Here is a 23,041-nt window from a genome sequence, read left to right as displayed (position 1 = left end):
AGGACTGATTCCATTAGGCCTTCAGCTGACGTGAAACCAGCAGGTTTGAATGAACTTTGTTTATTTTCACGTGTTCGTGAGGTATGTATTGGGGAAAATGAGAAATGTCTGTAATGGAGGGGATGTCCGTAATGTGGGTGTTGAAGAGTGAAAGTTTGGAGGGTCAGCTGTAGACAGGAAAGCTCCTCATCATTTACTGCTGCTAAATTGTCCCATGGGATGACAGCAGAAGAGGCATGTATCCTCTGTGAGTGTCACATGTAGAGCCACTGCCCCCTTGTGTCTGAAACATGCATTCGGCTGGCCAAGACATGTAGCTCAACTTAAACAAGATCATCTGATGTCTTTATATGTAGTCATGTATGGTTGTATGCTGGTCAGATAAAAAATGCAAGCCTTTTTTAACTGATGTTTTTCTTCCTTGTATTACACAAAGTGTTGCCTATCAGTGATGAGATGTTGGGTCATAAATTGTTTTCTTGGCCTCCTTTAAACTAACCTTCATCATAGTGAGAACACATTGGACACCTTCCAAAATACTCCTAATTTTTCTCTATTAACATTTTGGAGCCTAGCAAAAACCCTGTACATGGTTTTGTATTTTTGCTAATTCTGTGCTTATTTGCAGTCAGTATCAACTTTTATGCATCATATGACTCATGGGAGTCTACAGTTTCTTTCTGGTGCAGTGTAAATTCACCATCATGCATTACTTTTGTGTGGGTATACCATATTTGACATGAATAAAATCCCAGTGATAAACTTGTGTTTTGTTAAAAAATTACAGACCGTGTTGCGGCTGAAATCTGCAATTTAAAACGACTGTGGTCAAGAGATGTAAACTGGGGTGGCCAGTGGCCCTTCCCTACTTGTTATTCCTAAACACCATGAATCGGCTTTGATTGTCGTAAACGACCATTCAAATAGTCTCGACAGCTCGGAATCTTGCCATTTAGACACAATAAAAAAAGTCACACTGATAATTTAAAAGATAACGAGAACCTAAAAGTCCTAAAACCCGGAAGTAGATTAGCATTTTAGCACCTCCGGTTACCTCATCTCAAAGTCAATGTTTGTTTTTTAGTTGTTGCTTTTACTGGGTTTTGTTGTTGACACAAGCTTACGGGACTTTCGCATTTTGTTCTGCGACTTAAAATGCATAGCACTAGCCCCACTTGTGAGTTTTGAAGCTTATGTGTTTCTTGAAATTGATGGTTTCTAACAAGTGGCTAAATGAGACTACAAAACGTCATCAAGCCGAACCGCGCCGAACACGGCTTCCTCACAACTGCCTGTAGTCTATTTTAGCCTAGCAATAGCTTTTTACTTCTGGTAATTATATTTAGACATTAAAAAATTCTAAAATTTGTGTTCATTTGTGAACTTTATTTTGATGAACAAAACGTGTAAGTATCATAATTTTTGTTGACCACATAGCTTATTTTTGGCAATGATCCAAAATCAAATCCACTTGTACTACTTACTCAGCCACGCTCGTGCAGTTTGTCATCGAGTTGTAGTCCTTCACCCTGTTGACAATGACCCGAGCCTGGTACATGGCTGTCCTCTGTCCTTGCCGTTGGCAAGGCAGAACTTCGACACTAAACTCATTACCTGACATATTCAAAGAGACTCGTATAACTGCCCTCCATTATCGAAAATAAACCAACAAAACTTACTTGCTAATGCTAGCTAGCCTCTGTGGAGAGGAGCTTCGCCTCAAACGGAGCCCCGCCCACTAAAAACGTCATGCTGTTGACTAACACTTAAAGGGTCCACATAAATAAAATTTAACTACCGTCAATTTTTGCCCACCAGTTTAGGAACCACTAGTCTGTATAATCAGCTCTACTTGCTATCTCCAAGTCCAAATCCAGGATTTAAAGAGTAAAATGGGTGTGTGTAAAAATCAGCTCAGCACAATCCAAATATGATGCAGGCAAAGTGAGATTTGGTGATAAGAATTTAGTCCATCATTTTTTATTCCCATAAACAAAAGGACCTGCAGTGCAGAGAATCTCAAACATTCATCAGTAGAGGCTTGCCATTAAAAAAAGGAAGAAAAAAAAGTATCCCAGCTTCAAAGTCATAGGCAAATATTTCACAATATCTACATCGCTAAAAGTCACACTCAGGCCATCTAATCCAGAAACAATCCAAACATAAAACAGAGTAGATGCTCATGAAAAGCAAACATTAAACATGGACATAAAACTACAAGACAGACCTCCTTCATATTTGTTTATAATGGTCCTATCTAATGGAACAACTAACACATGTTATGCTTTAACTACTTTTAATTCTGGTAAATAGATTAGCCATTGATACTGGTGCTGAAAACACACCCTTAATGAAACATTTTCATAAGCACTTTTTCCCCCTCTGTTGTCAGTACTTCAGGTCAACATTGCACAACCCAAACAAACACAAACCCTCTTATAAACCTCTTAACACTGTAAAAGGCCAGCTAAAGCATAAGCAAATGATCATCAGTTTCCCAGAGGACACTGCTTTGGCTTTGATGAGCCAACACAGTGAATCCCAGCCTGCTGCAAAAACAGTTAAAGTGTGACATCTTTGCAATATAACGATAATGATGCTAAATCTCTTTGTGGCTGAGTCTGACTTTCACTGAGAATAACGTGAGGAGTGAAACTGCATCCAGAGTGCTCTGTGCTGATCGTGAACATATTCAAATTGAAATACTAATGAGATGAATTCTTCAGTTTTTGTTTTCTTTTCAAGTCTAAACATGAATTTTCCTAAATGCTCTACAAACACTGACTGGAAGCACACACTATAGTATAAAATGGCTAAATAACAAGTCAATTTTGGAACAGCAAAAGAACTGCTACACAATTCAACAGAAAAGAGAAAAAAACTCTGCTGGCTCAGGATATTGACAATACTAACAGCATTAAAAATAAATAGTTTTATAACAACATAAAGAAAAACAAACAGGGACGTAATCTGCATTGTTATAATCCTTCAGTTTACTGAGGTTTTGGGATAATATGGCTAAAGGTTGTGGGACTGGAAGGAGGCGGCTTCTAGCAAACTATATGTGCACAGGCGTACACATATACACCTGTGTCATAGTGTGAACAGGTGGCATAGGAGATTTTGAGGTAAACCCATAAAAGGCTGTGAATGAAAAAGTAAAAAGCATACAGCATATATAACAAAATGTTATACATGGGCTCTCCCCAACATCCACAGTGACCCCTGCGCGTACTTGTAGAAATGTCATAATATAACGATTACTATTGTCGACTATGCTTTTCTCAAATACGCACCTCTCTGGATACAATCAGAGGCAAAGGGCATGAGTAAGGCAGGTTATAAAACATAACAAAAACATTTACCGCTCCAAACAAACATAGTTTCAACAGTATGGGTCAACACAAATATTTTTCAACATATAATAAGTTAAAAACATGTATAAACAATAGAAATCACTTGGCTTCTTTTAAAACCCATTCTTTCTGAGAGAAAAAAAAAAAGCTTATAGAAATTATATAAACTCTCCCCCTACCAAACGTGCAACAATAAAGAAAATCCCTTCTCCTTGAACCAAAAAGATAACGAGGTGAAAACCTATTTATACACACTACTATGTACAAATATTGAAATAAAAGAGTGATATTATATATTTACAAACACACATCAGTCCCTGATCGAGTAAGGCCAAAGTGCCGTAGATGCACGCGTCACCCACATCACATGTAGGCCGCAGTTGCACTTAAGTGTTCCTCAGTTTGCAAAATGCAAAAGAAGCAGGTATAAAGTAATACTCAAGGCCTTTGCTCTAGCATCATGTCTTTCAAACATATAAAACTAAGCAAACTTTAGCATTAAGAAATACAGCTGGCCCAAACCTCACCTTTTTCAGCAGTTCCTGGTTTCCTTTTTTTTTTTTTTACAAAAGCGAGATATTTTATATACATACAGTAGCACTAGAGTTCATTTGAGTTCCAGTTTCAGGACAGCCGTCTTGGACTTTCTGTAGTGCCCTCTCATCCTGAGAGAGTATATGTAGGGAGTCTGGGTGATTCTCCGCCAAGAAGCCCACTGTTAAATGCAGATGAATGCACTGGGGTAACCACGGTGTCAGTGATGGGAGAGTCAGAGCATGCCGAAGCCCTCGCTGCCCTCACTGATGGCCAGCTTCAACATCTTGTGCAGCTCCTCATAGGAGTCGTACGTAGGGAGGCACAGCTGGTTAAAACTGGACACAAAATGGGACCAGAGTCACCCAATGCTAAGGTCCTGATAAAGCATCTGTATAACAATTCTACATCATGCTGATCGTAACATTTGCAAATCTAAACATTAAAATGGGCTGATAGTCTATATTTTTCTTATTAACAAAACCAACAGAGACTTTATCATAAGTACTTTCTGATATAGCCCATTTCTCTGTGCCATGAAGATCCACAAAAGATCTGCATTAATTGGACACTGTTTGGTGACATTTGGTGACATTTCTTCATTAAAGAAATACTTCAACCATAAAAAAGGATCCATTGTTTCTCGCCTTATGTTATGCAAAAAATTTTTTTTGCATGCCTCCGCATTGGTCGAAAAATCAAAGAAATTCTCGATGAATTGGAGTGAAAGGGGGCCAACAAAAAATCTCAATCAAAACATCTGTTTACAGACTCCCACTCAACTTGTGTAGCATAATCCAAGTCTCATTTATCCAGTCATAAATTCAGTGCTTCCCAAACACAGTATTTTTGCTAGACCGTAAATATTGAAAGTACTTTCACATCAACAGTTTCATGCACGAACAAGTAGCACGCCTTGGCAAGGCCATCCATTTGAATTCTGCTCAATATAATGCATGAGTAGGGTTAAAATGCACTTGCTTGCCAAGGTGTGCCACTCACACACATAAGTGTTTTATACAGTAAAGTTTTCACAAACAAACTGCAAGTTTTTGAGAAGCACTGAGTACTCAACTAGATAAATGAGACTTGGATTATACTGCACAAACTGTGTGAGAGTTTGTAAACAGATGTTTTGATATAGTTTTACAGTTGTTTAACATGGCTCCAGAGACTTAATTTATCAAGAATTTCTGCTGTTTGGGGATTCTTTGTTCAGTTTGGAGGCATGAAAGACATTCACCTTTTTTTTTTCACGAATTCAATGTAACACGAGATGAGTAATTGAAAAACAAACGATTATTTTTTGGGTGAAATATAAATACAGCAAATGTAGTTTATTTGGTCTTAATCCAACATACACCATCCTGCTGCCATTTTTACTTACAAGAGCAGCACGTGTATTACTTACGCACTAAAAACAGTCCCCAAGAAATGCACTATTTTCTACTTTGTGAGTAATGTAACTAAAAACCACAGTGCCCAGCTGTTTTAAAAAAATTGTAGCAATTTTAAAAAAAGAGAGAAGACATGTCTACAACCATGCTAGCAGCTCTGTGAGGCTGCACCTAAGTATAATGATACCTTGAGCTAAATGCTAATATCTCAGTGTAAACATATTCACAATGGCAATGTATTTTGGCATGCTAAAATTTGCTAATTGGCACTAATCACGTAGCAGAGTTGATGGTGATGGTACTCCTGTAAAATGTTGTATTGTAAAGTATTGAACAAATACAAAATGTCTTAATTATTATTACTTTTACATTTTATTCCTATTGTGGAGAGATAAATGGTATCTCGGGAGAGAGGGAGTAAATAAAGGCTAGACAAAAAATCACCAAAAAAAAAACAGTACAAGTCATCTTCTGAAGGCAGTTAATGCAAAATACCAACAGATTGAAAGACTGACATACTAAAAACATTAAAGTAAATCTGCCTGTGTTTTCCTACTCACCATGTGTGTGCAGTGGGCAGGGTGCTGTGTGTGGGGGCGGCGATGATCTGGAAGGAGGGGCAAAGGGTGTTGAATCCCCCAGGGGGAAGCTGAGAGGAGCCGGTGGTGAACTGCAGCAGACGAGCCAACTCCTCCTGGGTGAAGCTGGACACCACGGCCCAGAACCACTTCATCACCTGTGGCAACAGAGAGCCAACATGCTCAGACATTTTGGTCAGTGGCCTGCTGTTGTAAGAAAACAGGGAATTTCCATGACATACTTTCTCTCTGAAGTGCCACGATCCTCCGACAATGACAGCATGGGCCTTGAAGTCCTGCACGTTTATATCACCGGTGCCACACATCAACAGCTGGAGGGATTAAAAGGAAAGCAAATCATAATTACCCAACGGTGTTTTAAGATTAAAAGGCTTTTATTATAAACATCACACATACCTCCAACTCGTTCTCATCAAATATGGCTAGCAGGTTTTCTGGAACCAGTTCGTTCAAACCTGCAATTGATCAGGAAATTACACTAATTGTGTGCACATTACCGGAGATCTCTAATGAGAGGAATTAGCAAAAACAAAAAATTGGCAGACTGCAGCTGTGCTATTTTCCTCACCTTTCAGGAAGTGTTCCACCTCATCTCTCACCTGGCTGGCCAGTCTGTACTGGGCCAGCAGGTTGAGATAATGCATCTTGTTTTCATTGGTAACAGCGATCTGAGCTCCCCCTGATATCAGCTCCACCACCTGCAAGAGAACACGTGGCAGGATAGAAATGTCAGACAAAACACATAAAAGAGCAAAACAGCACTGACGTTCAACTTTTTAAAATGATACTGTATGTGTCGCAAAGAATTGGCAAGTAAAGGCAAGATGTCAAGGCAAGTATCAAGTGGCCTAGCTTGTTATGAGTGCAGGTCATTTATCATCCCAGAAACCTTCAGCACCCTGGCGATCTTTCTTCAGTCAGCTGCAGCCGTATTTTGGGTTTTATAGTAAAATAAGACGGTATAGTGTAGATAATTTCTCATGTCAGCTTCATGAAACAGCCGTTCCTTATCCACTGTGGCACTTTCAAAGTAAGCAACAGGTAAACAGAAATAGTGCTTCAGACAAAATTTCAGCTCAAAAGGCTATACTGCATTGCTTGTGGCCAGTTAGAAAACCTTGTTCATCAGCTTCAAATCAAAGTGTTGCCTTGTTAGTACAGTTTAGCTTTCAAAAGAGACTAACTCTGCCATATCTTTTTTTGTCACAACAAAAAAACCCATGACATTTCTTGTAAACAAACACAATGTGCGTTTCTCAACTCCCCTCCCACTTTTGCTGAAATGTGATCATGTTGCCAGTGCTCGGATCGGTAGAAAAGTCCACACAGCCGCTCAGATGCTAGTGGCTCCGTTAGTCCACTTGTAAGCACAATGTAAACCATAATTTTATGTCAGTCATGCTTTCATTTGGTTAATTATTTAGTGCAATACAAGTAGGATTTAGCGTTATGACACATTCAGCACAGGTTGCTGATGTAGGCTACTTTTTAATTTGTCAGAACGTGGCATAATGATAAATGCTGATTCAGCCCTTTTGTATTGAATTAATCATCAAATCATCAAACTGGTACACCAGACTGGACAGGCACAACCTGACATTGTCCTAAATCTGTGTAAGAGTTCAGAGCCTTTCTTGTCTGGTAAAATCTATTTATGATGGTCTCACTCTTGTTTGACTTCCACACACCTGTCGGCGTTAGTATAAATGGGCAATTAATCAAAAGTTCATGCATGCATATCTAATCAAAAAGAAGGAGCTTGAATTCATCAAAGAAAGTTACACAGCCAGTTTTTGAGGTATTTCATAACCGAGCAACATTTTTTAAAAAAAGGACATGGATGCCAAACTCCACTTGTCCACCTTTAAACTCACCACTCCCCCTCTCCAGGAAAATAGCTTGCCAAACGTACAATATGGTTTCTTTTGTTTGGTTTAATGCTCCTATCTCCTCTGAAATTACATCAGGGATAAAAGTGTTGCCTCACCTTCTCCAGCTGTCCTGACTTGCTGTACTTCTCCTCAGCAAACACCAAGTCCATTTCACTCACGTCATTGTTTAGGATGAAGCAGACTTTAGTTTTGTAGAACTCCTGGTCGTCCGTCTCAAAGTACTGCATGTGGAAAATAAAATGAAAACACACAAGAACATGACGTTTTTAAATAAACATGGCACTTCATCTTCTCAGTGGAAGGATAAAAACATGATTGGGTCGGCTTTAGTTCTCGGCTTTGAAATCTTAGGAAGTTGGACAAAACAGCAAAACACGTTGGCTTGTTCTCCATGAAATAAATCATGCCAAGAAACGAATCAGGTTTCTTGGCTTTGTGAGGAATGTTAAAGTGATGAGACAGACCAGCTGACACCGGAGGGTAAACAATGAAAACATGACCCTCCAATGTCCAAGGAAAACGTCCTTTCTGTGGGAACGTACTGTATTCCATACCTTGTAGTTCATCCTGAGGCCAATGATCTGGGCCAAGAAAGACCGTGTAAAGCGAGCTCGGACCAGCTGTTTGTAGGCCCCACCCAGAGCAGACTCGTACAGGCACTTCCCGACGACGCGTCCCGCAAACTCATACATCTTTAGGCGCAGGTGTGGTGGCCGCTCAGCGTTTGGGTGCACCTGGAAATTGAAGATGAATGTGCTGCTATTTTCTAAACTGCATAAAGTTCAAGAGGATATCAAACATCTGTAAGCGGTTTTAAATCTGGAAGTGGCTCTAAGACGATCTTACCAGACCCTGGTTGTTGTCGCTGAAGCGGGTGAACAGCTGGTTGGAGGTGTCAAACAGGGTCTTACACACCAGCTCAAACCACTCCCTGCGAGGCCCTCCCCAGTCCAGAGCTGCAGAGACATGTCAAAAGATTTAGCAGCGTGATCACCTTAATGAATTTAAGTTGTTTCACACCAAGCACCAAAAAGTTTGCTTGAAAATGTATAAGAAACTGAATTTATGGGTTCTTATGAGCGCTTGTACACCTCTGCGTGACGTTTGTGCAGCGAGAAGTATCGAACGGCCTTCAATTTTAGCGCATTTCAACCGTGTAAATGTATGTTGGACCAATGAAATCCTTTCTTCCAACCGATGTCCTACCTCCAGGTCATAGCTAGCTTGCTGACAAAATAGAGAGTGTCTCATTTTCTCATTTTGGTTTCCGCTTTAGTCGGGATACCATGAAGATGCTAGTGCAGCTGATATGCTCTTGCTGACATTACATGTTGGTCACAGTTTCAAACAAACAGAGGCACATTGTTAATTTTTATGCAGAATAACGTCATCGGACCACATCAAATAATCCTTCTTCCCTTGTCAGCGTTATATAGCATCCCCTGCAGCAGTGACAATACAATGGTAGTAAGGGCACAGTCTCTTGCTATTTATCTATTTATTCTGTTTTTACATAGTGTTTCTTTTATTCAGTGGGGTTTTTTTGTGTGTTACTGCAGTTTTATTATTTCGGAGCCAATTGCAACGTAATTTTGTTCTATGTGCACTGTTGTGTACAGTTGGAATGACATTAAAGTCTATCTAGGTCTAAGTCTTAAGAAGAACAAATTACTCATGCTTCTTCATTGGTAAGTGATTGTTTGTCAGATTGCACATGTGATGTTTGGAGCAGCTGAATGGTGTAGTTTGTTACAGAGTAATGTTGGTGCAGGCCATGAATAATGTAACTGCACGGAGCGTTTACTTATGGGAGGAACAGGACTTTGGAGTGACAGACGTTTGATTTCTGTCTGTACAGGCTTTTGTTGAAGAGAACACGGGCACTATTCTGGAGGATTTTTTTTTTTCTTGATGAAAATGAAACATGGCAAAGCGGATAATTCACACCGGACATGGTGTGCATAGCTGTCATGCGGAAAATTTGCATGCAGATTTTCTTATTCCCACATTACATTCTCACATCCCACTGGTGAGAAACGGCCTTACCCGTGTCTCTAACTTTCATTACAATGTACATTCAGGACCTTTTTGGTTTTAAGTGCTTGCTGCAACAACAAAAATGCATAAATATTCAATGTGAATTAGTACTCATAAACTTAACACAGACTGAAGCTCATTCAAAAATATTCTGATGTTTCGTTTACCTTCCTCATCCTGAAACACAACCTCAAAGTTCTTACTCCAGTCTGACACAGAGAAGTTCCTCGTAGCCTTCAGGGACTGAGAAACAAAAAAAAAAAGTATAACGATTGATAGAGTTATCGTACGAGTGTTATGACTACATAATGCACATTAGAGCTGCACAATATCAGGAAAATATGCAAAAACATTGTTGATTAATGTGTACTCAGTTCTGCCTCTCTGCTGTCAGTATACTGCTAAGATAAAACAAATTACTTGTTGAATACAAAAAAGAAAGAAAATTATCAACATTCTTTTACTGAAAAAAATGAATGTTGAACTAAACACAAAGGAATGATAGCTACATTTTAAGTGCAGTTTTCTGCATATACTCCATCAACTGACTCAAAGATTCCCTGAGTGTAATTTTGCAGTCTTTTGAAATGTGTTTATTGCGCAAGTTGAGATCGCTATGATAATTAAAAAAACATTACATTGTGCAGCCCTGATACACACCTTAAAAAACAGCTTTATAACACAGTAAAGTAGCACTCACTGAGTCCAGAATGGAGTGTCGAGTGATTTTTAGGCAGGTCTTGGTGCGAGGTCTCTTGGAGTGGATGTGCCTGAGTTCACGTTGAAAGAAGTTCACCTTGTCTTGGAACGTTTCAGAGCCACCTGTGAACAATACCGACAAATTACTGCTGCAGTCTCCACAAAAACATCATTAACTAAGTGCAGCTCAGGGCAAAAGTAATCACATTAGACTGAAACAAACCAATGTTCTTGTGCAGGAAGCGAATGAAAGTGGCAGCCATGATATTCCTGTCTTTGCAGCTGAGCTCCACAGGAGGCTGTATCCCATCATCCACCACTAGTGTTAGGTACTTGTGAACTGGGTCAGGACCATAATAGGTGAACTGAAGAGAGAGCAGAAGGTTACAGTTAGTTTATCAAACTAAATTAAAGTGGCTAGTTCTTTATGGTTTTCTAACATCACTTCTGCTTACCTTTGTTCCTGGACATACTCGAAAGGTGAAAAGGCGCCACGGAATTATTTTCAGGTAGAACTCCTTCACGGATAGTTGCTGTTTGACATAATAGTCCAAGTCAGTGTCATTGTACATTAACGCATGTCGAGTTGGGATCTTTTTCTTTATTATATATAGAAAACATAGACTGTATATAAATATGGACGACATGACAGGTCTTAAACCCTGCCCCCCCATGTCCGGGGCATGGATTTAACTAAAAACACCTCAAATAAAATTTTCCACGGGATTGTTTTATTAATTTTCAATTGTTATTCATTCCGATAAGATTTGCCTATATTAGTTATTTAATACTATTAAAAGGAGTTTCGGCATCATGATGACAGCTATGTGTGCCAATCCATAAGTGATCAATGATGCTGCTCGAGATTGGGATGAAGGGGTTTATGGGCTACAGCATAGACTCTGGCTCCAAATGACTTTAATAACGCCTTTAAAGCAAGACGGCAATAGCCGTATCTGAGATAATGTGACTTCATTGTCACACAGTGGGTGTGACGGATACATGTTGTCCATCTTTAAATGCAGTCTATATGCTACAAAGTCGAAAGTTGAAGAAGAAGAAATCCTACATAATAAACCTAACCATTATATGCTAGCCACTTACCTTTGGCGATATGTAACAGTAGACCTTTTTTGGTTTCTTGACCTTCTCAGGTTGTCCCTCCACAGGAGAGTCATGCTCATCCTCCTCTTCTCCCATGGAGGGCCTCCTCTGAGGAGCCAGCAAAGAGGAGGCTGGTAACTGCCATGAGGAACTGTAGTTCCCATTGCTGTAAAGATACGCCTCAAAGTAGATACTTATGCCTGGAGTGGACACATTCTTCTCCACACAGGCCTTCTCATTCTCTGTAAAATGTAAAAAGAAAATGAGTATTAGGCTTTGAAAACACAGGCTAACTAGCTAGAAACGTAAACTGCATTTCTGGGGCAATTTCTACTTTAATGGTGTATTTTCCATCTGCGTGTCATAGCTGCTCACCACTGAGAACAATAATGTCAAACTCCCCGTTGCTGAGTGGCTGGTCCTTGTAGGAGATGCGAGCCCTGAAACAGCCTGTCTTCCTCAGAGTCAGTCTCAGCAGAACCTGGCACTGCTGCTTGTTTAGTGACACTGACTTACTGTAGTAGTCATCCACACTGTCATCATCCACCGTGCCCAGCTGCAATAACAGGATAACTTAAAATCAATCCCAGCTCAGAAGCTGTTCTGCTACACTGTAAACCTAGTGGACTGTGCAATTGGGAACAGAAGGGTGAAAAGAAACGCTGGCTTTCATTTTTACATACACAATCAAGAGGCAAATCTTCAAATTACTGTGTAATGGATAATAAAGAAGGGGCTTGTTCCCGTACAGAGTGCACATGGACGCTGTAGTTGGCTTCATCTGTGAGAGATGTGGAGTTACTGGTGGGGTTTCCATACTCGTCCCTGGGCTCAATCTGCAAAGTGTGCTGCTGGCCATTTGTTAGCACCAGGGTGGAGAAATGGTAGGCTATCTTGGTTTTGGATGGGACAACTGTACCTGAAGTGAACAAAAGAATGGAAAAATACTCAGCAATAAAAACTTGTCAAATCAATAATTATGGGCTGGAACAAAAAAAACACAGACAGAAATAATACCTGGCTGAAATATCTTGTAATAAGGGCTGTAGGCCACATTGAGGCCACCCAGCTTGACAGCAACCTCATAGCGTCCGGCCTTGCGCACTGTGAAGGCCACTTTGACTACATTGGATTCTGGTTCCTGCAGAACCTCCTGTGTAACAGGGATGTCCAGAGCCAATTCAATGTGGGTGATGTTGACCCTCAGCCCAACAGGCCTGTGGGCCGGAAATGGCTGGCCATTCTTATAAAACAGCTGAAAAACAGAAACAGAGGCTAAGAATTTAACAAAGACCACACAAGTTCATTTACTTTTCTTCAAGGAATACTTCGCCCCCCCAAATGATCATCTGTGTATCAGTTACTCAGCTCGTGTTACGATAAATTTGTGAAGAAAGCAGTTTTTCTAGCATGCCTCCACAGTGAATGAAGAATCAGAAAACTCAGAAAACAGAACTCAGACATCAAAAAACAGAAAATTCTAGATAAAATTAAAGTAAAAAGGGTCAGTGTTGAAAGCAAAACTATCTCAAACCATCCATTTACAAACTCTCATACGACTTTTGCAAAATAAGTCAAGTCTCATTTATCCAGTCTTATGCTCAGTATTTTCCAAACCGACAGCCTTTTCTGATGGAGAATTGAACTTAAAGTCAGTGCATGTACATGCACAGTTAAGCTGAGTTACAGCTATAGCTTAATTAGGCCCTTTAATTGAACTAATGTCCTTGTCCTTGTATACAAGCACCGGGGGAGAATCGATTGATTGACGGACATACCTGTATGTCCCACTCCACCACAGTAGGACCGTTTTTCGATTGACCCATTACATCACATGGTAAACAAGTTAACAAGCAGAAAACAGGTTGCATGTCAAACGGTGATAACATGGATAGCTTTCAGCCCTGTATATTTCATACATACTCTATCCTTTACTTTTTTACCTTTGTCTTGTTTAGTTTTCTTCCATTCTTCTTCTTTTGTTTTCCCGGCTTTCTTCACCAAATTTATGCTTTTTGATTTCCGAGTCAAAGCCCAGCAACTAGCGGCATGAGCAGAACACCTAGGCCAGTTCAAATCCGGTTGAGGCGAATACATGACGGAGTGGCTCGTTTCCAAACCGAATTATCTAAGTGTGTTAGTCTGACTTTGAGAAATTTGAGTTTGTACGTTTTCAGTCGGACTATTATGTTTACATGTATTCTAAAAGTCCAGTTTCAGTCGGACTAATAATTTGATTTTTTCTAATATCATGTAATCGTACTGAGTGATTCTCATCTCTGCTTTCTTCAATGCCAGACTCCGTTGACAAAAATAGTAATTTTACCTAGCTGAGCACTGGAGATGTTGGCCTACCACTGCCTTGATCAGTTAGTTTGTTTATGTTATAACAAACAAAGTCACACAATAACACAAAGTACTGATCAATGCAGTGGGAGATCAGCAGCTACCATGTTCAGTGGGCTAAGATTACTGTTTTTGTCATTGGAGCCAGGCTTTGATGGGAGCACAGACACTTTTCACTTTCCACTCTGTTTCCCATATTAAAGAACTGTCTGTTTGGGAAGTACTGAGCACACAACTGGATAAATGAGACATGGATTATACTGCATGGATTGTGAGAATTTGTAGACAGATTTTTTGATACAGTTTTTCTATAGTTTAACTTCAATCCATTAAACATTTTCTCAGTTTTTGAATTCTTGGTTTACTGAATGGATTAAAGAAAAACAAGGTTTCTTTTCACATATTCAGTGTAACATGGGGTATACAAACGGTCATCTATGCTGCATGCATAAGCCACTTGTTAGAAATTCAATAAGACTAGAAACAAGAGGTACAGTACACCTCTAGCTTTGGTACATAAAGAATCAATTATTACCTGGACTCTGAAGCTCATAGTCTGCCCCACTTCCTGCGGTTCTTTCCAATCCCAAGACACCTTACAGGAACGTGGGTCCAGGTAGTTTCCCCGGACATAGTCGTAGATGCTGCGGTCGCCGCGTCGCCCCGGATCCTCATTCTGCAGGAAGCTGACCACCCTCGCTGCAAGCTCACAGAGGAACTTGATGGTGAAGACAAACGCTATGATGGAAACAGTAATTCCACCTGCAACGAAAAGTGAAGAAGCAACCGGGACAAGTTGTTTGAGCATGTGGTTGCAATACATGTAATGTATTCATGTGGTTTTTAAATAAGATTATTCACAAGTGAAACAGACAACAGATTAAAGGTTGACAGATGATTATGTGAAACAAATCCTCGGGCTAAGAGAACACCATAAAGCAATTTGTAAAACTGGTTGTACCACTTCACTGTGGTTGCAGAAAGACAAAGAATGAGTCACATAGCAGCAAAGCCAGAACAAGCCATATCAGGCCAAACCTCAATCAAAACAGCTGACACAGGACTCACCAATCACGTAAAACATGAGGTCCCTTATCAAGAAGCACAGCGCCACAGTACAGCCAAATATGAGAGCTCCCGCTGAAAAGACAATTGGACATTGCACCTATGAATAATTACAATAAAGACAATACACACTTCCTGCTCTGGTGGTTTTACTTTCTTTTCTTCTTATGATATTGTTTTATGAATACCTAACCCCAGACTGGACTTTAGTACCACTATATTCTGGTGTTCTGTCTAATGAAGCAACAACAAGTGCCAAGAAATAGTGAGATTCAAGTGGCCAGTTTGGAACTTTGTTATGAATGTTGAAATTCATACCCTAGGCAAGAATACCAATCTAACAAGTGTTATGGTTGTGCAATAGTTACGCTACAAAATGACAACATTTATTTTTTTTCTATTATCCTACATTTATCCTCAATGAGAAGGATTTAAGTGTTTTTAGGAAAGAAAAAAAAAAGAAAAACAAACAGAAATTGGACGGCGAGCAGAGATGAAGCAACACTGAACGTCTCCATTACAACACTTGAGCTACATTCAAATATGTTACTCTTGTAGTAACAACACTTGTGAAAACATTTAGCAACAGTACAATCCATCTTATGTTTATGTCTTATATCTAAATGCCTCTTAATGCTCTGCAGCTGTGGAAAGCAACCCAAATTAAAACCAGTCAAAGGCAGAAAATGAGGAGGATCTCACCGATTGTCCACTTCTCATTCAGACGCCTCACAGCAAGGCTGTGCACCAGCCGGATCTCGTAGTCCTGGTCACGACTCCCCCTTGAGTTCTGGAGGATCTTGATGCCTGTGGACAACTTAATGTAGTCTTCGTAGTAGTATCCCCAGGCAGCTAGAGACAGCTGCAGCTGACTGTCAAACTGAGACAGATCATCCAGATTCATGCAACCCAAGGTCTTAAGTCTGCAGCACAAAACAAAAGCAAAAGTATACTAAGTAGATAATAACAGAAATGGTAGCAATACTGTATTACTTTTAAAGTACAGCCTTTAGAAAAACAACCCTACCATAACTGCTAACTCAACGTCTATTGACGAAAACTGCTGGCTGCACACAACAGGTTGTCCCACACACAAAGCAAACAATAGTTTTTGTGAAACTCTGTACAAGGGTAACCTCGATGTTATCTGTGAAACTGGTTAGTTATATGACTGGGAGCAGTGAGACGGTGTGGCTTTTCGTCTTACCACTAGACTTCAGACAAAAGCCCTATCATGTTATTACATCAAAAATATAGATAACCTCAGCAGGGTAAAAAGCTCAGCAGATAAATGGTTCTAACCACTCAAACCAAAACTTTATCTCACATTATAAAGCTGCTACTACTATAACATTGTGTCTTTGCCTGCTGACACAAGGAAAGCGCCTGTGGTGCATTTCACCTTTTATAGTGGGGTTATTCTGAGCAAAATTATGGTAGTATACAATATTTTCTCAATAATTATTAAAATAAGATAAAAAACATTCTAACAGTATTAACACACACTTGAATAACGAATAGAGAAAAGCCTTTTTTCAAACCCACTTTCAATCCAAATTATCAGAATTTTAATTTTGTACAAAAAAAAACAACTCTTCTGTCACCTTCGTACTTTATAATTATACAAGGGGTTCAGGGGATTTGGGTGGGGGGAGGCACTGCTTATCTATTTATGTTCAATTTACTTGTTAATGTTATAAAAAAAAAAAAAAAGGGAAAAAAGGAATTGTACACACTCTTATATACACTGAATATTGTTGACTTGTCCTTTATAATTAAAAGTTATAAAAAAAATTTAAAAAAACAACTCACGGTTTTGATAACGAGTCATTTTTCAACAAAGCTTTAGTATCTGGTGCTGCTTCCCTTATCTAATCATGCAAAATGTAAATGTAGAAGCACAGCAGCTGCATCCTGTTCACAGTGTGTGGGTGTGGTTGATTATCTACCTTACTGAGACAATAAAAAAAATGTAATCCTCTATTTGTTATTCTAGTTTATTATTGTATCTTCTAGTAACCCCAATCGTAATTACATAATTTCTCTAAGAAGCAATGATGTGAGTCTACAACTTCAAATTCCCATTACGGTTATATTTTTAGCCTACAACAGCATGCAAACAAAGATCATCTTCTGCTACTCAACAGTTAATCACTGCACTGAAGCCTTGCCATTATTATGTTATCAACTAAGATTTAAAGTCCAGTCAATCAAAAAGGCAACGGAGGCAGCGACAGTGTAACAGTACCTAATGAATGTGACAATGTGTCCCTTTACAAATATCAAACACTGTTCCTCATGACTATGACTTGACTACGTATTTCGGAAACACAGCTGACCATTACAAATGTTGCAACTAATTTTCCAAAAGCTGAAGAAACTTTATGAAACTACTTATCATAGCTGGTTCTGACTGCATCAATACAGAGCACCCAACACACACACAAACACCTGCATTGCTGCAGGGTCTCAAACAATCAGTCTCTAAAGAATACTTTTTACTGCAGTGACCCTCTGAAACACTGCAGCCTCCACAGCTCAGTGTCAGCAAACTCAATGAGCCATGAATGGAGAGGCTGCCCTCAAGTGGACATACAATAATATAACCTGCATTAACAACCAGCATAAAACATAATCATAACCAATTCAAGACATAAAAAAATAAACTATGCAATGAAAAATCTACATTTATGACATGCCAACAAGAAAGTGTTTCTGAAAAATGAAAGCTGCTCATGATTCTTTGCCAGAGTGGGGCGAAATGTTAACGTTAAGGCTTTTCATTGCTTACGTATGGTAATAGTGCTCCAGGTTCTGGGAGCAAAGCCACTCCTGGAAGGCAAAGTCTCGGAGCAGCTGGATGTGGGCCTCTGCAATTTCCCTCCACCGCTGCTGTTCCTTCACCACCTCTTCCAGACGACTCAATACACTCAGACTCAGTTCCTCCAGTGTCTGTACATCTGGATGACACATGAACAGCACATAGAAATCCCCAATCACATACTGGCCAACAAATCAGCATCAGTAATGCCTCAGCATAGGCTTAAATACTCATTAAAGTCTACTATAATGAGTATTTAAGCCTGTGCTGATTGGCCATGCATGCCACATGCATCTCATAAGCCTGAATATTCACTGTCCAAAACCAAATAGGTGATCAGGGGTCATAGCATTAAGCAACACAGTCTCCTTGTATTAAACAGCTCCAGATTCTGTTAAACATGACACTTATCCCTGGTATTTCTGCAAAAGCTCTGAAAGGTGCTGAATAAGCTTGTAGTTAGAAAAAACATCCTAACCAAAAAGTTTCAAGAAATAGTAACCTGTCTTGCATAAGTGTCCTCCTTGTGCAGGTTACTGAAGGTTGACATTAGCTGTACCTGCTTACTTCACCTTAGATTAGACCATCAACCACACTTGTAAACTGTAATGGTCATATAAATCTCAAATGAAGATGACTGCAAGCCACTGACCTTCAAATAAGTGCCTGTATTGAGAGAGGCTATGTCCTTGGAGCCATTCCTCAATCTGACTTTCTTTTCCTTTCTTCCAGCGCACTTCCCAGAAGAAGATCCACGACACTGAGCAGAAGAGGAAGGTCAGGAAGAAGCGGCGGTCCATCAGACCATCTTTCAGCCTTCACTCAGACCCCTCCGTGCTCAAAGAAAAAGTGCCATAGGCCAGGGGGCTGCTTAAGTGTCCTACAATTAGAGAGAAACTGCTTAGGCTCATAACAGCTGTACCAAAACATACAACAAAAAGCTTTTCAACAAATAACATTCTGATGAGGAACACTAGTCTAACACAAGAGCTTCACAAAAACTGCACTGCCAAGAAAGCATTAATATTTAAGTGTCACCTCGGAGAAGTGCTGGCTGATGGGAGAACAACATTACATGTAATCCACAGCACTGAAATATGCATGAACAACTTGGCTAAAGAATGGTCATAACACTCTCACAAGCCTGTTTAGCCCAACAAAGTCGACAAAACCAGAGCAATTACACTGTAATTAAACCCTAAATCCAATCCAAGAACAACAACCCAGATAATGGACATGATGCTGATAATGATCAGCTGTGCAGACAGGCTAGCTCAGGTGTCAAAGCGTTTCCAAATGTCATCCGCTGCCAGATATAAACAACCAGATATCTAACAATAAAACCTACCAAAACAGCGCGCTCTAGTTAGGTTTACCGGGCATTTGCTTGAATGGCGTTTCAAAAACAAGAAAACACCGGCAGCGGAGGATAAACAGGCTAAATGCAATATCATCAATTCTCTATTGTCACCTGGAGCGCAAGGTAAAGCTGGAGGCTAACAACTGTTAGCATGGTGTCGATAAACTGCTACAGTAGCATTAGTTGTCAAACGAACGGCAGCACAATGCTAACAGCTAGCCGAGTTAGCCAACAATGTCAGCTTAATATCACATAGCTGGTCGCCGTCCCGTGGCGGTTATCGAGGTGCACGTAACGACACGTTCATTAGACACCGTTTGCAATGACACAGCAACACAAGGCAAAACTCCAAATGCAAAAATGCTCTTAATCTGTGCTGCATCTACCTTCGTCTGTTAGCTTAGCAACCGGAAAATGCGCAGAAAAAGTGTCGATTTTTGATTACGTCACCAGTAATCGCATCCATACACGAGGGGAAGGGGAGCGAGTTTCACACAGCTACAAAGATCTCATATTTAAAGCATGGTATGTAATCTTTGACTATGTCGCAGCTACACGACGGCTGCCTGGATTAATGTTTTGCGCTAAATGGCACTACTTTGTTTAACAGTAATCATTAATTTGGCATTGAAGCTTCTTTGGCAGGCAACCCACGGAGCTAATTTAGCTACCCTAGCGCCTAACATCAGCTAAGCTCACAACGTCAGCTGTTGAAGGGAATATTCGTATAAATATATATATTTACAAATATCAGTCTAAAGACTTGGGTCACAATATTATTGAACATCAATCGGCAGTGATCTCCATAAAAAGTGACATCCATGTATGTAGCCTGGGTTTACATTAACTTTTTAAGTGTTTAGCTAATAAATTCAGTGTTTGTTTTGTAATTGTTGTAGCTATGTACGTTAACTCAGCTCAGTAATGATAAGTAATAATTTTCTGGTATGTTTTTTTTTATAATTGAATGTCAATCTGTTAGACATTGTAGTTATCAGTTCGCTTAAAAGGTCCTATATTATGTTTGTAGTATGTATGTTTTTATGTTCTTACTTGGATTTTGGGGATTTTGTGAGGTGGCCTTAAATCCTCCAGTAAACATTTCAGCGATGCCTTCTCAGTATATTGTCTTTGTTATAACTGATTTCTCTGTGTTTTAACTTGTTGAATGTAGGGGAAGCAGAAAACGAGGAAGTTTGCTGCCATGAAGAGAATGATCAGTCTTAAAGATAACAGAATGTGAGTTTTTAATATGTGCTCTGTTTTCTAGTCAAAGTCACCCTTGTTTTAGTTACCTTTTTGTAAGCTCTGTCCATTTATTAAACCAGCTAAGTCTTGACTTGCATACAATCTCAAGAAAACAGAAACAAAAGTTAAGTGTGGCTCTCAAAGTTCTTTGCCAAGCACTTGCCTTCTGTGTTTTGCAGAAAAGAGAAAGACCGTGCTAAAGCAAAACAGAAAAAGAAGAAGGATCCCTCGGAGCTCAAGGAGAGAGAAGTGTAAGTTGGCCACATTAAAACTTGAATAAGTTAATGAAATACTTGTGGTGGACAGCTCCTTAATTTGATTTTTTTAAAAACTTTTTGTATAGGACAAAGTACCCATCATGCCTGTTCTTCCAGTACAATACTCAGCTTGGTCCACCGTACCACATTCTAGTCGACACCAATTTCATCAACTTCTCCATCAAGGCCAAACTGGACATTGTTCAGTCTATGATGGATTGTCTCTACGCAAAATGTAAGCAGTTTTGCCAAGTGGTTAATGGAAATGAGAATAACTTTTTTCCAGCCAAATATAATGTATAATGATTCATAACTTTATATTTTCCCTTGCAATTTCATCCAATCCAGGTATCCCATGTATCACTGACTGTGTGATGGCTGAGATCGAAAAGCTTGGAATGAAGTACAGAGTCGCACTCAGGTACAAGCTGCTGAGTATAAAATTGCACTGGGAGCATGAATTCTGTTTCTTTATGCTATTTGTAAATTTCTCACTTTTTTTTCTTTGCAGGATAGCCAAGGATCCAAGGTTTGATCGCCTGCCGTGCACACACAAGGGAACATATGCCGACGACTGTTTAGTCCAAAGGGTAACACAGGTAATATGTTTTAATACTCAGTGGGTGCTATATATACACATGATACTGTCAGTGTTCACCTCATGGTGAACATTGCAGTATGCTGAGTGGTGGGCCTTTTTCACGCAGACATTTGGGCTTGTCACTGTATGAAATGCACAGGTGTAATTGTTAACAATGAAATCATATTATTATAGTTGGTAAATGTAAGTCATGTTTTGGCACTCAAGGGTAGATATATACAATATATTTCCACAGCACAAGTGTTACATCCTGGCCACTGTGGACAGAGATCTAAAGAGAAGAGTCAGGAAGATCCCCGGAGTACCCATCATGTACATCTCAAACCACAGGTAACACTATTCCAACTTTTGCTTTAAACATTTGGCAGCTTTTTATATGTGTGGTTTCCTTGCATAAAATAGGACATTTTATTCTGGACTTCGTACCATCTTCATCATAAATACAGCTATACTGACCGTTTTATTTTATCCCTGCAGGTACAATATTGAACGGATGCCAGATGACTATGGTGCTCCAAGGTTTTAATATTTCTACAACTGAGCTAGGCCTGTAAATAGACAAATTTCCTGTTAATTATTTTCCTTCATCTATATCAAAAATATTATGTTTTGTGGTTTGGTGAGAGTGGATTGTGTTTGATCTAACTGCAAATTACTTTTTTTTTTAAGTTTTGTTGATCTCACAAAACATTTTGTTACAAGAATAAATAAAGTGTTGCAATGCCTATGTCTTTAGACTCCAGTCAGTTTTCCCAATGTGTAGAGAAATTCTTCAGATTGTTTTTTCTGCCATGCGCCCCACATTTCTTAAATCATCAAAACTCTGGGGAGCAAGTAAATGATCTGTATTGAATTTTAGTAAACAAAAAGGACAGCATGATAGCATCAACAAACTTGTTTATTTAATAAAATCATTTATTCAACTTAGTTTCATTTTCTATTTTCCTCTGGTCATTCACGGCCCACCTGAAGTGGCTCTAGTCCCCCCAGTATGAGAACTGCTAGTGTAGACGCATGTTTGCTATATGAGCAAAGGTGCAAATTTACAATGGTAATGATACTGTAGAGTAATTTCTAATTAATATTTTTACACTGTTTTTTTGCCATGTGACAATATTTTACTATGGAACATAACCTAGAGCACTTTGGGGTTAATATTTTACACAGTTGTGTCTACCCTAATTATCTTTTGAGTTTTTTAATTTAGTGCAAATGTTCGTTATTGCTTTCTTTATTTTTTTTTAAATTTATTTTTAAACTACAATGCAGTTAATGGAGGTGTACTATGGAAAACACAGGCAGAGGTTAACAGGGTGTCTGCAGGTCCTTAAAAGTTCTAAATTGTCTTGAGTTTTATTTTCTTAATATTGGGCCTTAAAAAGGCATTGTCCAGCTTTTAATTTCTTTGCCAAAATGAGTTGCCGTAAATGATTTTAATCTTTAAATTTACTACCAAACCCACTATCTTCTTACTCTATACTTGCATTTTTTTAATGGCAAATTTAATATTAACCTCCTTGCTACAATAAGCATGTTCCTACATAAAAACCTACCTCTGCACAGACCACATACATACTAACCATTATGCTTACCTGCAATGCTAGTGTGGTGAGGGGCAAGGGAGTAGAAATAGGAAGGAGAACCAACAACCCCACCTTATTTCTAATCCGAAATTATGTTGAAAATTAGGATCAAAGGCACACAGACTCGTAACTGAAACAAGGA

General features: G+C 39.3%; 2 protein-coding genes across 6 annotated transcripts; one reads left to right on the top strand and one right to left on the bottom strand.

Annotated features, from left to right (window-relative positions):
• Positions 1–1,950: 1,950 nt before the first annotated feature.
• arel1 (apoptosis resistant E3 ubiquitin protein ligase 1) lies at positions 1,951–19,709 on the bottom strand. 3 transcript variants are annotated; one of them, XM_042500368.2, is made up of 22 exons: positions 19,597–19,709; positions 18,503–18,730; positions 17,821–17,989; positions 15,732–15,952; positions 15,033–15,104; positions 14,500–14,726; positions 12,636–12,873; positions 12,368–12,537; positions 11,994–12,174; positions 11,619–11,860; positions 10,970–11,047; positions 10,738–10,879; positions 10,516–10,637; positions 9,983–10,058; positions 8,625–8,734; positions 8,333–8,512; positions 7,874–7,999; positions 6,455–6,584; positions 6,283–6,341; positions 6,108–6,197; positions 5,848–6,023; positions 1,951–4,228 (listed from the first exon to the last, which is right to left on the bottom strand). In XM_042500368.2, exons 2-22 carry the CDS (start codon positions 18,648–18,650, stop codon positions 4,126–4,128), a joined length of 3,060 nt encoding a protein of 1,019 aa, XP_042356302.1. In that variant the 5' UTR covers positions 18,651–18,730; positions 19,597–19,709; the 3' UTR covers positions 1,951–4,125. The 3 variants fall into 3 exon arrangements, with proteins under 3 accessions (XP_042356302.1, XP_087943909.1, XP_042356305.1); XM_088087783.1 differs by lacking the exons at positions 17,821–17,989; positions 19,597–19,709 and having other exon boundaries at positions 18,503–18,636; XM_042500371.2 differs by lacking the exons at positions 17,821–17,989; positions 18,503–18,730; positions 19,597–19,709 and adding an exon at positions 16,057–16,127.
• Positions 19,181–22,043, top strand: fcf1 (FCF1 rRNA-processing protein). Of its 3 annotated transcripts, none has more exons than XM_088087786.1 (8): positions 19,181–19,333; positions 20,385–20,449; positions 20,638–20,709; positions 20,802–20,950; positions 21,064–21,136; positions 21,227–21,314; positions 21,552–21,646; positions 21,794–22,043. In XM_088087786.1, exons 2-8 carry the CDS (start codon positions 20,415–20,417, stop codon positions 21,840–21,842), a joined length of 561 nt encoding a protein of 186 aa, XP_087943912.1. In that variant the 5' UTR covers positions 19,181–19,333; positions 20,385–20,414; the 3' UTR covers positions 21,843–22,043. The 3 variants fall into 3 exon arrangements, with proteins under 3 accessions (XP_087943912.1, XP_042356306.1, XP_087943913.1); XM_042500372.2 differs by lacking the exon at positions 19,181–19,333 and adding an exon at positions 19,662–19,735; XM_088087787.1 differs by lacking the exon at positions 19,181–19,333 and adding an exon at positions 19,816–20,033.
• The last annotated feature ends 998 nt before the right edge of the window (positions 22,044–23,041 follow it).

The sequence above is a fragment of the Plectropomus leopardus genome, chromosome 14 (genome assembly GCF_026936395.1).
Source record: "Plectropomus leopardus strain MGB_pleo_1.0 chromosome 14, ASM2693639v1, whole genome shotgun sequence".
Lineage (NCBI taxonomy): Eukaryota > Metazoa > Chordata > Actinopteri > Perciformes > Serranidae > Plectropomus > Plectropomus leopardus.
This window is presented reverse-complemented; position numbering and strand designations above follow the sequence as displayed.

What these genes read in the sequence shown, in the direction of transcription:
- fcf1 (XM_042500372.2), top strand. An exon ending in GAGCTCAAGGAGAGAGAAGT is followed by an intron (nt 20,710 to 20,801) that starts GTAAGTTGGCCA and finishes CTTTTTGTATAG; the next exon opens with GACAAAGTACCCATCATGCC. An exon ending in TAGTCCAAAGGGTAACACAG is followed by an intron (nt 21,315 to 21,551) that starts GTAATATGTTTT and finishes ATATTTCCACAG; the next exon opens with CACAAGTGTTACATCCTGGC.
- arel1 (XM_042500368.2), bottom strand. Translation starts at nt 18,650, where the DNA reads ATGGACCGCCGCTTCTTCCTGACCTTCCTCTTCTGCTCAGTGTCGTGG. An exon ending in ACTGTTACATATCGCCAAAG is followed by an intron (nt 11,048 to 11,618) that starts GTAAGTGGCTAG and finishes TATGTCAAACAG; the next exon opens with CAACTATCCGTGAAGGAGTT. An exon ending in GAGTATGTCCAGGAACAAAG is followed by an intron (nt 10,880 to 10,969) that starts GTAAGCAGAAGT and finishes CTCTCTCTTCAG; the next exon opens with TTCACCTATTATGGTCCTGA.